At 36.4% G+C, this 14,043-nt stretch overlaps 1 protein-coding gene across 4 annotated transcripts in view; it reads left to right on the top strand.

Annotated features, from left to right (window-relative positions):
• The window catches only part of KIF6 (kinesin family member 6), a 389,797-nt gene that overhangs the window by 114,447 nt on the left and 261,307 nt on the right, over nucleotides 1-14,043 (top strand). For 3 of the 4 annotated variants that reach the window (XM_060307977.1, XM_060307976.1, XM_060307978.1), the window contains one exon: nucleotides 2,836-2,965. The exons of the other annotated variant lie outside the window; for it this stretch is intronic. In XM_060307977.1, coding sequence (XP_060163960.1) covers nucleotides 2,836-2,965 — 130 coding nt within the window. The remainder of the gene's footprint in view (nucleotides 1-2,835; nucleotides 2,966-14,043) is intronic. 4 annotated transcript variants of the gene reach the window in all.

Here is a 14,043-nt window from a genome sequence, read left to right as displayed (position 1 = left end):
TCTATACAGAAAAACTGGAAGCATGTGCAAACTGTATTGTGATCAAAGTGACAAAGCTGGACGAGCACCCGGAAGTAAATATAGAAGTGTAATAGTTCTGAGGTAGGTCCATTGCAAATCAAAGGCTCTGAATGATTTAGAAGGAAAAAAGTAGCTTAGCCGAATGCTGCTGATGACATTTCACGCTTTCTACCTTATGCTTCTAACTATTCTTTGTAAATATAATCCTAAATCAGTGACCCATTTAGGTTGTCTAATAAATGAACACTTTTAGAGTTCCATACTTGCTTGTTTTCTGCATTCATTTCAGTGAAGTAATGGTGAGATTATTTATGATATATCATTTAGATTTTGTTTTGATTTAGCAACGATATAAACCCTATGGATGTTTAGGAATATCCATCATCCCCAGTTGAGCTGTAGTTATTGTTGTGGTTAATGGGTGGCTTAGTTTACCCATCAGCTGCATGGTCAGAGAAGTAGAAAAGAAACCTCCCATGGAAGGACAAGCTTTTTAAAATTCACAGGGACCTTGCCTATTAGTAGATATGGCCCAAAGTGACTTCAGCTCCAACCAGTAAAATGAGTAACTCTCCCCTTTGGGCTTGGGGTGGAGCTGGGTGGAGAGTAAAGATAAAGAAACCAGAAACCTCCTCCCCCTGTGTCCACCTTGTGTGGTCGTTAAAGATGAAGTCAATGGCTCTTAACCTTGGCTGCACGCTAGAATCACCTGGAACCTTTACAGATTCTGATACCCAGTCCACGCCCCAGAACAGTCAAATCTGAACCTCTTAGGAGGACACCTGGTACCGGTGTGTTGCTTTAAGTTCTGCAGGCTATTCCTGTGTGCAGCCAGGATTACAACTGGATTACAGAAGACAGTGCAGGTCCCTGGCATATTTTTGGTGCCCAGTGAGCGTGAGCATCCTCGTCTTTGAATTGTTTCCTGCTCCCCCACCTCTCCCTTTTCTGAACTTGCACAGGTTGGTTTTGTATCAGACTTGGTCTTGCAACATGTACCACAGGTGACTTTGCCTCAGAGTTGGAGAATTTGTTTTCTTCCTCCTGTTGAAACAGACAGAACTCTCTTCTTTTCTCACTTCTAATATACTGTCTCATCACTTATTTCATGCTTTCATCTTCCTTCCAATATTACTTAACTTCTTTTTACCTTTAAGACCTAGAATCTGTGGATTTAGGAAGAATTCTAACTTCTGTGTCCTTAGGGATTGAATTTAGGCAAACCTTCTCGAGCATATCAGAGGATCAGGGTGGAAGCAAAGCTTAAGGAATAAAGGGGGTTCCTAAAAATGGAGCACAATTCATCTATTTCAGTTAAAAATGCCTTAATGTTTTCTAAGCATTTTTTAACTCAAGCATTTTTAATAAGCTCACTTATGAGTCTTGTTGAAAAATAAATAAAATATACTTGTTTTCATTTAGGGAAGAGATCTTTTTCCATCTTAGGTGGTATCGTTGAAGGAGACAAAAAGGAGTCCAAAACTTGGCAACAGGCTAGATTATTAGTGACATATTGGTCACAGAGGTGCTGGTAGAGCTACATTTTCTTCCTGCAGTTAGTATTTTAAGTGCCCACAAATTACATATGAAAGTCCAGATAACCTCCTTACAAAATGGAAGACTGAAAAATTATGGTCTTTGCAAAATCTTCATTTTTAAGGTTTTATAAATGTATTTTTGTCAATAGGCAAGTGACACATGTCCACTTGCTAGTTGTACTTTGAAGGGAGAAATAGTGCTAAACGATGCCAACCTTTATCTATTATCATCAGTTCCAAATGCTGTAAGCAAGTGCAGATATCTGGAGGTACACTTGCAACACTTGTGAATTACAGATTTCCTTTCTTCAACAATTTTTAAGAAAATCAAGAAAGCAAAACTCAAGAGGCGCAAGGGAACTCTCTTTAGTAACTTTATTGCTTGAATCTGTAGGCATTTGAAGCAAGACTGTGAGGAGTTTAGCCAAATTGTGTTCATTTGCAGAAAATCCTAAGAGGACTCTAAGGAGAGTACTGACAAGCCAACTCTCAAAACAGGGTTAGAATTCACCTGGGAGGAAGTGGTATTGGCACCAGGATGCCCACTGAGGCAGTTGTAATAGATGAATGTAATTCCAGACCTAAGGCTCTTACTGTAAGGATTCAGTGGAAGGAAAAGTGATGTTGTAAATGAAAAAAAGTCAAGAAACACATCTGATGGATATAAAAATAATAATTATGAACTAAAATTTTATTACAAGACTTCTTGATTATTTTTAATTCACCTTGATAAGAAAACTAGACAAGGGAACAACTCCTAGAGGGATAACAGATGCCTCAATTTTCATCATGTTTAAATTGATGAGCTAACCAGTTTGAAATGTCATGTAAATTGAAAATGGTATGAAATTGAACAAAAGGGAAAAATTAGAAGGAGAAAAATTTGTGCATTACCTATGTAAGAAACTGAATTATGACATAGAAAAATACTGTATAGCCAAGTTTCCTGATATAGGTAGAAGGTTAACTATTTGCATTTTTAATTCAATAAGAATATGTATTTTAAGTTGCTTTGGGGTTCTGATGATTACCAAGACAGATGGCTTTAAATCAGGAGCTTGTAATATACTTTTCAGCCCCAAAGCTATTTGGTAGTACTGTCAAGGGAATGTCAGTGTTTGATGCTAATCCAGTACTGTCTGGTGTCTTGTGTACTATTGGATTTTATAAATTCAAGACATCGTGCATACAGCTTTTAAAAAAGAAACCTGCAAGAAAGACTTGAAGTTCTTTTCATTCTCAAAGTGCCTTGTGTTGTTGCTTCCCATTTCCTTAGGAAAGTGACAGTATTGGAGGACCCTGATCAGAATATCCACCTGAAAAACTTGTCTCTTCATCAGGCAACCACAGAGGAAGAAGCTCTGAATCTGCTTTTCTTAGGAGACACCAACAGAATGATTGCAGAGGTAATAAGCATTTCTCTGCAAGCTGTTTTTTGCACATTATAAGATATAATAGAATTTTAGGGGCAACAATGACTTTAAAAATAATTTCATCCCAATTTCATGTTAGGAGAAGGAAACCTAGATCCAGAGAATTGAGATTTTCCCAAGGTCTTCCAGCTAGTTAATGAGCAGGGACAAAAATCTAGTCTTTTTTAGTTTTATACTTTTAAAGTTTCTACAAATTGATTTGCAGCTAGTCAGTGACAACTCATCAAAGTCTTAATTATAGGAATTTTTGCATAAGTTTTGAAACTTAAAATACATAGTTCATTCTTCCTAACCTCCAGTCATCCATGTATTGGCATATGTTTACCTATCCATGTATTTGCATGTATTTAGTGAATTAATATTTGTAAAGAATTTAGAATAATGCATGGAACATAGAAAGTGCTCTATGCATTTGCAGCTATTGTTGGCAGATCCAGGAACACTGCCACGGTATGTAGTATAAGTATGTCTCAGCGCGATATTGGGGATATACTTATACTAAAAACTATTTGTTGTTAATCTGACATTCAAACCTAACTGAGCACCTATATTTTACCTGGGAACCATATTCTGGAGCCAGGATTCTGGAGCCAACTCAGTCTTGGGCCCTAACCTCAACCAGTTACTGATTGGAGATGGAGGGTCACAAAGGTCTCATCCAGCGACACTGCAGTGAAAGGAATTAAGTGGTCTCGGTAGTGGTGGTGGTGATGTGGGAACAGTTCCCCAAGTGAACAGCTTACTGTGATCACAGGCACTTTCCTTTTTAAACCACACTCCCCGGATTCTGTGTTCTGCCTTGTCTCTGATGACAAACAATAGGTGAGGACAGTAAGCTGGGAGGAGAAGTAGTCTGAGAAAGTCTCCCTCAAGTGACTTCTTTTCTGCCCCATTTTCACCCTCTGGAATGCACCACCTTAAATACAAGATAGATAAATGGAAAGGAAAGTCAGGTAGTGAAAGCATGGTGTTGACATCTGTTATTGTGTTGGGACCTTAATTTTGTTGTTGTTGTTTTACTAGGTCTGCATCAGTACTCTTCAATAGACTAACTTAAATAAGTTGAGCTTAGGTGCCACATATAATATGGATTTGAGGACGCTTAACTTATTATTTTTATTTAAAGAGAGCGGTACATAGTTTTTAATTTCAGAATATCTTCTTTTGTTTACAATGTTTTGCATTTGTGTATTGCTTCAACATTTTGTCCATGCGATCATCTGTGATGCTCTTCTCACAATAATTGAAGAGAAAGGAATAAAGGCAGATTAAGAATTAGGGAGCGTAATAATGAAAAATTTAACATGCCCCACTAAAAATCCTCCTCCATACACAGTTTAATAAACAGCAAACGGAGCGGGACAGATTAGAGATGGGTCCTGCCCACCAATGGAATATGAAAAAGGTAGATCCATTAATGCTGCTGGAAAACACGGGGAAGCTTGTCCCTGCCTCACTGCTGACCTTCTTCCTGAGGTGACGCATCCCTAGAGGACTCCAGGCCTCATCCTCACAATTATGTCCCCTCATCTTTAATGGGTCAGGGAGGGCTTCTGGCCCTGGTTCACTATGACCTCTATTAGCTAAAAACCTTGGCCATTTGCTATTTTAAAGTTACGCCTTAACTTTAGCCAACTGCATCTTTTCAGACTATTGTAAAGTCTTGAGGACCTTAAGCTTCCTTTGTACAAGCTTATCTATCATGTCCTGTCACCTTACAAAGTTCCAAAAGTCTTTTCCTATTATTTACTGTTGAGTGTTTAACAATAGTATAAATAGCTGAAACATGAAGAAGTCCAATTCTAACAATGTTGGTTATGCATTACTTTAAAAATGTATTCACTTTTTTCCTGTGTGAAGCCTGATTTCTTTTAAACCAAATCTAATAGGTTTTGGATGTTTCTGTGCTTGGCTTTTATTTTTGTCTTTGGTAATAGCTACCATGTTATATCAAGAACCTGCTCAATAGAGTTGGCATTGTTGTAGATGCTTTATATATGTATATATTGTTTCTGATTCTTATTTTATAGATGGAAACTAAGGCTCAAAGAGTTAGACTACTTGCCCAAGGTCACACAACTAGTAGGTGGCAGAGCCAGTGTTCAGCTCCAAGTCCGACCGTTTCAGAAGCTTATGTTCTTTCCCTACACCACAGTTCACAAGTTCAATAATCAAATTGACATGTCAGAATTTTCAAGTGAGGATACATTTCTGAATTATTTAAAAAATATAGCAAGTATGTAGCACTTCAGTTTATCTCTTGAATTCATTGAAAGCAAATACATAAAAATATAAATGAAGAGTAACTGTCAATCCCTGGAAATACTTTATTATTCAGTCTCCAGAGAGGCATGTTTTAGATTACAACCAAGCTGTCAGAATATAATTTGTCAGCACAGAATGAGCTTACCAGGATAAAAAGAACACACTAATCATTTTTTTTAAAAGGCGAGGTTCCCAATTTCCCATTTACATAGAGAAATCCAGAAGTTGGCATGGTAACCAGAAAACATTTGCAAAACAAAGTCTAAATATGGGGACCTAAAGTGGAGAGCTCTTCCCTTTTAAGTTCTCTACTTATAGCTAGCATTTTAAGGAAAAGTTATTAAAAATAGCTTTATCCTCTTCTTATTTTTAGAACTCACTCTTAAATAATTTCTGTAATCCTACCAATGTTTTGAATAAAACGTGATTATGTCCTTAGGGTAAATTTTTTCAAAAGTTGATTTGCTGTACCAGAGAGAATAAATATTGTGATAGCTGAACTGTGTGTGACCCAGTGTCAAAGCCCACCAGTAGCAAGTATAACTTGGTACTTTTTGTCTTATCATTGAAATGTTGCTCTCAATTAGTTACATCTAATTGAACAAGATATTCTGCATTTGATTGTTAGGCCCTGCACAGTCCCATTGCTGGAACTGTTTGTTCAGCCCTGACCACGGTCTAGAGCACTCTGTCCCCAAGTATGGCCCAAGGATAACTTGTATTAGGATACCCCATGGTAGTCAAAAGACAGTTTCCTGGATCCCATATCTGATGGATAGATTCAGAATCTGCCGTGAAGCCCAGGAATATGCATTTTAGCATTTTAAATGTGCTCAGTCTAAATTTGGGGGCAGTTTGGGTTTTACCATTAAGAAGCTGGTTGAAACCCACTCCCAGAGAAGTATGTGATCAGGTCCATATTCTGTACCCTCACCAACATCACAGGATTTGAAAGTTCTTCCAATTTGGTAGGCAAAAAACAATTTGTTTTAACTTGCATTTTTGATTACCAAATTATTTTTTATCTTTATTTGCCATTTGCATTTCTGTCTTTGTTTATGTGCTCTACTTGTTCTTCTCTTGGAGTGTCACGGTAGGTCTGGTTGATTTGTTGACTCCATGAGGGCTGGCACTTGGTCTTGTTCACATCTGCTGCACCTAGAAACAAAGACTGATATATAGTAGGAGCTCAGTAAATAATTGTTGAGTGAATGAATAAAGATAACTTTTGCCTTTGTCATATATTTAGCAAACATTTTCCACCATTTTATAAATTTTCTTTTAGTTTTCATTTCTTTTTTTTTAACATAGTCAATCTTTTTATTTTACGGTTTCTCCTTTGGATGCCATGCTTAGAAGTGCAATAGCTCACTGATGAATAATTCTACTTATTAGAATGTGTTTTGTTTTGAATTGAAATCTGATGCCCAGTTGCATCTACCCCATTGTTCCTATTTTGGCCTGGGACATGGAAGGGGATGGTCATCATCAGGTTGGAGTGGATTTTATCGGAGGTTTCTGGAGCATGGGGATTTCACCTGGATCTTGACAGAAGCTGTACTGAATTAACAAAATCAGGTGCTCCCTCTAGGAGCAATCTCCACTGATAAAAGTGCCATTTAACTATTCATTTTAGGGAGTCATAATGTTGCTCACAGTGAATAATTAGACTAATATGGCCTTCTTTCACAAGCTAATTTGGAGAAGAGAATAGTGTTCAGGGTCCTTTCTACCAAAACTTCACAGTAGTGTCTGTTGTAGGTTAAATTGTCTTACCCTGTCAAATTCCTGTGTTGAAGCCCTAACCTCTAGTACCTCAGAGTGATCTTATTGAGAGATGGGGTCTTTACTGAGGTGATCAAGTTAAAATGTGGTCATTAGGTTGGGCCCTAATCCAATATGACTGGTAACCTTATAAAATGGGAAAATTTGGAGACAGACTCATATAGAGAGAGTGTGCCATGTGAACATGAAAACAGTCATCTACAAGCCAAGGAGAGAGGCCTGGAACAGATCCTTTCCTTATAACCCTCAGAAAGAATAACCAACCCTGCCAACACCTCCATGTGAGACTTCTAGCCTTCAGAACTGTAAGATAATAAATTTCTATTGTTTAAGCCACCTAGTTTGTTGTACTAGAAAACTAATACAGTGTCCAAATAACCTTGGATGTAATTTCTTGTATGATTGGTATCTGGTGTTGCTCTTGACCTTGATGAATTCAGGAGCGCTAATATGCTATATATAGTATAACATCTGGAAAGACCCTACAATTCTCAGCTAGCAACTATTGAAAGACAAGACTGTAGTCCTGTTCAACTCTATTCTCTCAGCATCTGGCAACTACATAGTTGGTCAGTCATTAATTAAAAATATTTTTTTGTCGAATTAATGTGGAGCAGAAGACCTGGTGATTTCAGGAGAAGAATCCTGCAATCTCAGACCCAGAATTGGGGGTGATTTTATGGTACACTGTGCCTCTTGGTGAGTACAGAATGCATCACAGATGACTTTGGCATTTTAAAATTTAATTTGTGGTGCTTCAGACCTTTTGGAAGACATCACTTTCTAAATAACCATCCTCCCAACAACATTTACAGGATTTGTAAATTATTTTCCCAGGAACTATTAGAGGTCTTTCTGCCTATTTCTTTGCTTGAAATAAAAAACATACTAAATGTATCTGAGTTGTGCTGATGCGTTTTGTAAGCTCTCAGACTTTGCACTCTGTCAAACTTTTGGAGTGAGTTGTGTGACCTTGTAGAAGTGCAAAGACAATTGGGAGACAGGCTGTGAGTGGAGTGAGTAGGTTTGTACAGTTACTGAAACAGCTGTCGCTGGACACGTTGTCTAATAACACGAGGACAGCACGGGAAGGAAAGAGCAGCTTGACTGTGTGATTGTGTTTGTTAACAGCTCTCTAAGCCTCGATCTCCTTGTGTAGTGTGTGTGGGAAACAAGAGGATTTGGGTTGCAATTAGTGTTCCAGAATCATATTCCATCACACCATTAGAGAGACACTAAATAACACATCCTCACAGATTTTTGTTGGAAAGACATATTAGTTGTATATAATTAGCAAGTATACACCAAGATTTGTGAGCCTGAGAAGAGCAAAATATTTAACAGGGAAAATCCATTTCACACTGCTCTTATCATAATGAGAATAACATCTTTTATCATTAGGTCCCAATAGGCAGCTAGAAGCCTTAGCAAAAGATGTGTTGACAATTCTAAATTTTCTTATCTACTGTATATATGTTAGTAGGTATAGAAAGAAGGGAACTTAAATTTTGAGCACTTAATATATCCCAAGCATTTTTCTCCCTCTTTTTTATATTTTGTATATGAGAAATACACAGTCTTTCTTAACTAGTGATTCTGTCTTATAATATAGTTTGCATTCTGCTCTCATCTAACCTGATTAGTGGTATTGCATGAACCGTAAGTTTCAAGTCTAAAACATTTATTAAAATAAATGAAGTGGTACGGTGCAGCCATTAATAGAATATTAAAACATACTCACTCCATATACATAATTAGAGAAACACAATCTTCTTGGCTGTAAAAATTTAGCTCCTGAGTTTCTTCTGACCTTTAAAATTCTGATTTCTGATTAAATAGCAGAAGAAAGTAATTTTTACTGTACTCCCTGTTACTGAAATTCACCACCACCAACAACAAAAAATGAAAAATAGAAGGGAAAAAGCCATCTTCAGTGAAATAAGGAAATAGCCATAACCTCAAACTGTGAGGAAATCTGCCAAATACTATGAAATTTGAATTACGGTGAGGGAGGTTGCTGAGAGCCAACACATATATCCTCCAACCTCAGGCAGGATACAGTTTCTCCTTAAAGAAAGTGTCACAATTCTTAAATGCAAATCCAATGATCTTCTGGTTAGGGTGGTGAGATCTAAGAAAACAGACAAGGGCAATACGATAGGGCACGATAGGGCAATATTATTTAGATATTCCTTCTACACTATAGAAGGTGAGTCTAAAGAAGAAACCTTAAAGACAGGCCATTTTTATGGTCAGTGGTCTAGGCTTATGGCCAAGAAAGATGGCCTTTGGTGAGTGGGATTCAGGGAGTTTGTGACTTGAGGGGTTTTGCCATCCCAGACCTTTTAGTGCAAAAATTTGAGGAAAGTATGTGCTCTTAAGGCTAAGAATGAAATATGTGCAGAGTAAAGGTACTCAGGACACAAACTGAATTTGAATATTCCCTTACCCATCTCCCAGACTACTCTCTAGGAAGAAGATGCACATGCTCAAAGATAAAATTATCAGAAAGAAAATACTAAAGATCTTTCCGTGTATATGGAGTGTGGAGGGAAAAGCAACATACATTTGAAGACTCCTTACATTAGGAAGCAAGGCAGTATACTTCAGAATCTTAAATATGTTACCTAAAAGCAATATGTGTTTTTAAAAATAGCTTAAAAATATAGAAAGTTTCAAAGAAAAGATTACAAGACAAGAAAATAAAAGCAAGCTTGAAGAACTCAGAAATGAAAGAGAAGAAGAAAGCCATTATAGTGATGAAAGTGCCATTAAGAAACGAAAGAGAAGGAAGGAGAAAAGGAGGAGGAGAAGGAAGACAAGGAAGAAGAAGAGGAGGAAATGTGGCTGAAAAATAACTAAGGATATTTAAAATAATGAGAGAAAATGATACCTAGAAAGACAGCCAAAGGAGAAACCAATCTTGAGTAATTAGAAATCCTGAAGAAGAGTGAGAGGAACAGAAAAAACATGGATAGAGAGTGAGAGAGAGAGAGAGAGAGAGAAGTTTCCTGAAATCTGGCATTACTTGAATCTGCGGATGAAAATGCTGTGTCTAAGAAAAAATGGGAAATGCTCAACTCCAAGATAAAATCTATTGAAGTTACTAATTTCCAAAGCTAAATAAAGAAACTTATGGACATCCAGTCTGAAAAATGCAAGCCAACTCTGAGTGAAGATTAAAAAAAGTTTGCTCTTGGACTTTTCCTTAGCAATATTCAGTGCCAGAAGACAGTGGAACAAGTTCTGAAGCAAGGATATTGTGTCCCAATAATTTTATACCCAGCCAAATTTTCAAGTTTTCCTTTAAAAACAAAAACATCAGACAAGTATTTTTAAGCATGTGTGACTCCTGGAAGAAAATGAACCGAGGGATCGTTTTTAAAAATTGCTTGACAATCAAGGCTAACCAACTAAGAGATAAATCAAATTAACGAATGTGAGAACCCAGAAGCATTACAAAAGGACTGGTGAGAAACATTGAATTTATTTAAATGTAGACATAAAACTAAACAACTGTGTAAGTAAATATTATAAACCTTGAAAATATAAATAATAATAGATATAACACAAATTTGGAGTTAGAAAGTAGAGGAGGGGTGGTGTTATAAGTGAGCTAATTTCCTTATATTTCAAAGCAAGAAAGTAGATACTGTCTAAATGTCAACCATGTAGTTAAAATCATGATGACCCAAGTCCTTTAATTCCATGAGTTTTCCTTAATTCTAAAGAGATACTTTTAGAGAAAAGATATATATCTCTTACCATGAAAAAACATTTATCTGAAGCTCACCAATCCCTTCAGTTTTATTTATTTTTCTATTAAATTCAAATAAAATTTAATTTAGTCATTTTCAATTAAGAATAATATATTCTTAGAATATATAGAATATATATTAGAATATATAGAATATGTGTAGTATGCTTTTGTTTTGGTTAAGTACTTCTATATGTTCTTCTATATTAAAGGTATCTAAATACAATTTTTATCAAACATTAACATTGTTATTTTGGGGAGATTTTCACTTTCATCTTTGCTCCTTTTTGTGTTGTTTGGATTTTTAAAATAAAAAGTGTGGTAGGGATTACCAGCACTTACCAAAACTTCTGTTTATTCCTTCTAGCACATGCTTCCTTGAAGTTAAGGGAGTTCACTTGCTGTATCCAGTGCAATCTGAGTGAAAGTAGCATGTTACTTTTGTTTCGAAGCCTTTGAGAACTAGCATAAAGTTCTCCTTAATCTCCTTCCCTTTTGTGGCAAACCCTGAAGCTTTATGTTGTGGAGGTGGTCTTAGAAGATGGCAGCACCCCCATCAGCTTTGCTGGTGTCAAGTATGTGGAGCAGAGCCACCATTTAACAACACTGGAGAAATAACGTGAGCAAGAAAGAAACCTTTGTGATTTTTAAGCCTCTGAGATTATGGTGCTATTTGTTCATTTGCTACCATAATATAACTTGATCTATCTTGATAAATGTGCATCATTTTTACAAAATACTAACTCATTATTCTTCATAAAATTCAAATATAGCATGTTTTTTTTAGTAAGAAAACAATGTTTATGTTAGTATTATATATATCATCTATTTTCCAAATGGGTTTGAAGCAACTTACAATATTAAAACACATATAAACCTGGACCCAAAAAAATGTCAAAGAGGAAAAAAAAAATTTGAAGGTAAACTTGATTTAAAAGAAGATAGATGGATATGATAGACAACTGGAGTGAGTTAATTATTGCCATTAAGGACAAAATTTAGCTATGATTCTTCAGGCAGACAAGTAAAAACAAGGGCATCATTGTGACATTTTTGGTTATATCGTTTTCATTGTTCAGAGAGCAAATTTACGGGTATTGAATTGCAGGCAGATTGTATCCATACTTGTTTAAAGGGTCTTGTGTGGCAAAATGGGCAGTGTCTTGCCTGTAACTTTGAAAGAAATACAAAGACTTTATACTTCTGTCAGTCTTGTATAACATCTGAGAGCTTTATGTTAAATTGCTGTGTATTTAATTGAGTGTATCAGTCAGGATCTAACAAGGAAAACAAACTACTCTGTATTTAAAACAGGAGAAATCAGTGCAGATAGTTTTGTTTCGTGGATGACGGAAGAATCTGAGAAGCCAAACAGGGGATGGTAATACAACTCGTAGAGATGACCAACAACAGGAAGCTATGACAATCTATAGGCAGGTCTCAGCGGGTAGGAGGCATTGGCAGGAGAGTGGAAGGCATGAGGAAGGGAAAAACCAGAGTATCTCTCCCCTTCCCTGACTTTCCAGCTGGATGCCAGCTAAAAGGGGTCTTGGGGAAATGCTGCCTTTAGGACTCTGCATCTCTGTGATGCAGAGCAAAGTAGGGGAAAGGGAAGGAATTGATCAGAGGGCAAAGAGGCATAGATTAGCCCCTGAGTAAAACCATTTCTATAAGAAATAGGGTTAATAATTCAGATAGATTGCTTTTGGCTTATCTTCAATCAGGAATACACATGAGGGAAATGGCAGGAAGTCAGTTTGGGCTATAAGAAGTCAACGTTAAGAAGAAGCTATTCTTCTAGCATTTCTTGTCGATAGATACTTTCATTTTTTTGGCAGGCTGACTTTTGCATTAGTCCTTGTATTGGTTTCAAACTAGGAGGGAGGAGACAGGGGTCTTATCAACTGCCCAAAACCTTCAACAAGTAATTTGATCACGTTTTGGGCTTGCCACTTGGATTCTTGCCAATTCTAACAGCAAGAGATCTTCATAGCCATAGAGAGAACTGTGGAATCTTCAAAATGTGGAAAAAATATCATTGGACTATAAAATGGAGTGAAATAATGTATGTAATCACCAGACATCTATGCTTCTAGAGCTCTTCCTTCAGCATCTGTACTGTGAGTGACATTGTCCTCAAATCTGTGTCCGATACAGACCTCGATGTCTGAACTCGAACATTGCATTGAGAGCTACCACAATCAATTTGACAGGATAAACTTCTTTCATAAGAATAAAATTACTCAAATGTATATCTGAGTTCTGCTTTGTGTGTTATCACTACCTGTTTCTAGTTGTCTATACACAGGATAGTAACAGGTATTTTCAGTTTACTTATAATCTCGAGGTATACAGTATGTATAGAAAAAGGTTTTCCCTAAAGACAGTTTAAATGAACTGCTATAAATTCTTGAGAAGATCATTAGACTTTTTAGCCCCGTAATATCATTTTTTCCAGTTATGTGTATGGTCAGACTTGGAAATTGTTAAGCCCGACTGAATTTTAAGAGGAAGAGAAGAGAGAAAAAATGTTAACCTTAATTTAAAAGATGAAAAATGTATATGCTAGACAACAAGAATGCCATTGAGGACCAAATTTAGCTATGATTCCTCTTGCAGTCAAGTAAATAAAAGGTGGGGGAGCATTTGGGATGATATATTTTCCATTGTTAGAGAACAAACCTTTGTCCTGGTGTTGATATGATCATACCCAGTTCAAGGATATTAAACAAGGATGATAATTGAACATAGCTCTAATTAAACATGTAGGTAAAATTCTTCCTCAATTTGCCATGTGCGCTGACTTTAGCATACTTATATTTTTATATAAATGTATTTGATTTGCCAAATTTTGGAGAAATGGCCCATAGGGAAGCAATCTTCTAAATATTGACATCCAACAGAAGAAGAGCCATCACTAATTCTGGCTTTCAATTTTCCTAAAATTTTGAAGTCAGCTAACAGATCTTTGAAGACATGAAAATCAAAAATCCATCAAATTGATTCCAGACCTGTTAGAAGGGATATATAATAAAACAAAATAGGCTATTCTTATCAGAAAGGTGAATCACAATTGCAAAAACATTCTTATCATATGTTTCAGATTGCTCCAAAGCTTACTTTTAAATTTAAAAAAAAATTGGTGTGCCTGGTCTGTTTTTCTCTTTTACACAGTTGCTTTGATAATACCCTGGACCTAGAAATCTTGCAATTAGGGAAAATGAGTTTGATTACTTTTCTAAAA

The sequence above is a fragment of the Globicephala melas genome, chromosome 11 (assembly GCF_963455315.2).
Source record: "Globicephala melas chromosome 11, mGloMel1.2, whole genome shotgun sequence".
In the NCBI taxonomy this organism is placed as follows: Eukaryota; Metazoa; Chordata; class Mammalia; order Artiodactyla; family Delphinidae; genus Globicephala; species Globicephala melas.
This window is presented reverse-complemented; position numbering and strand designations above follow the sequence as displayed.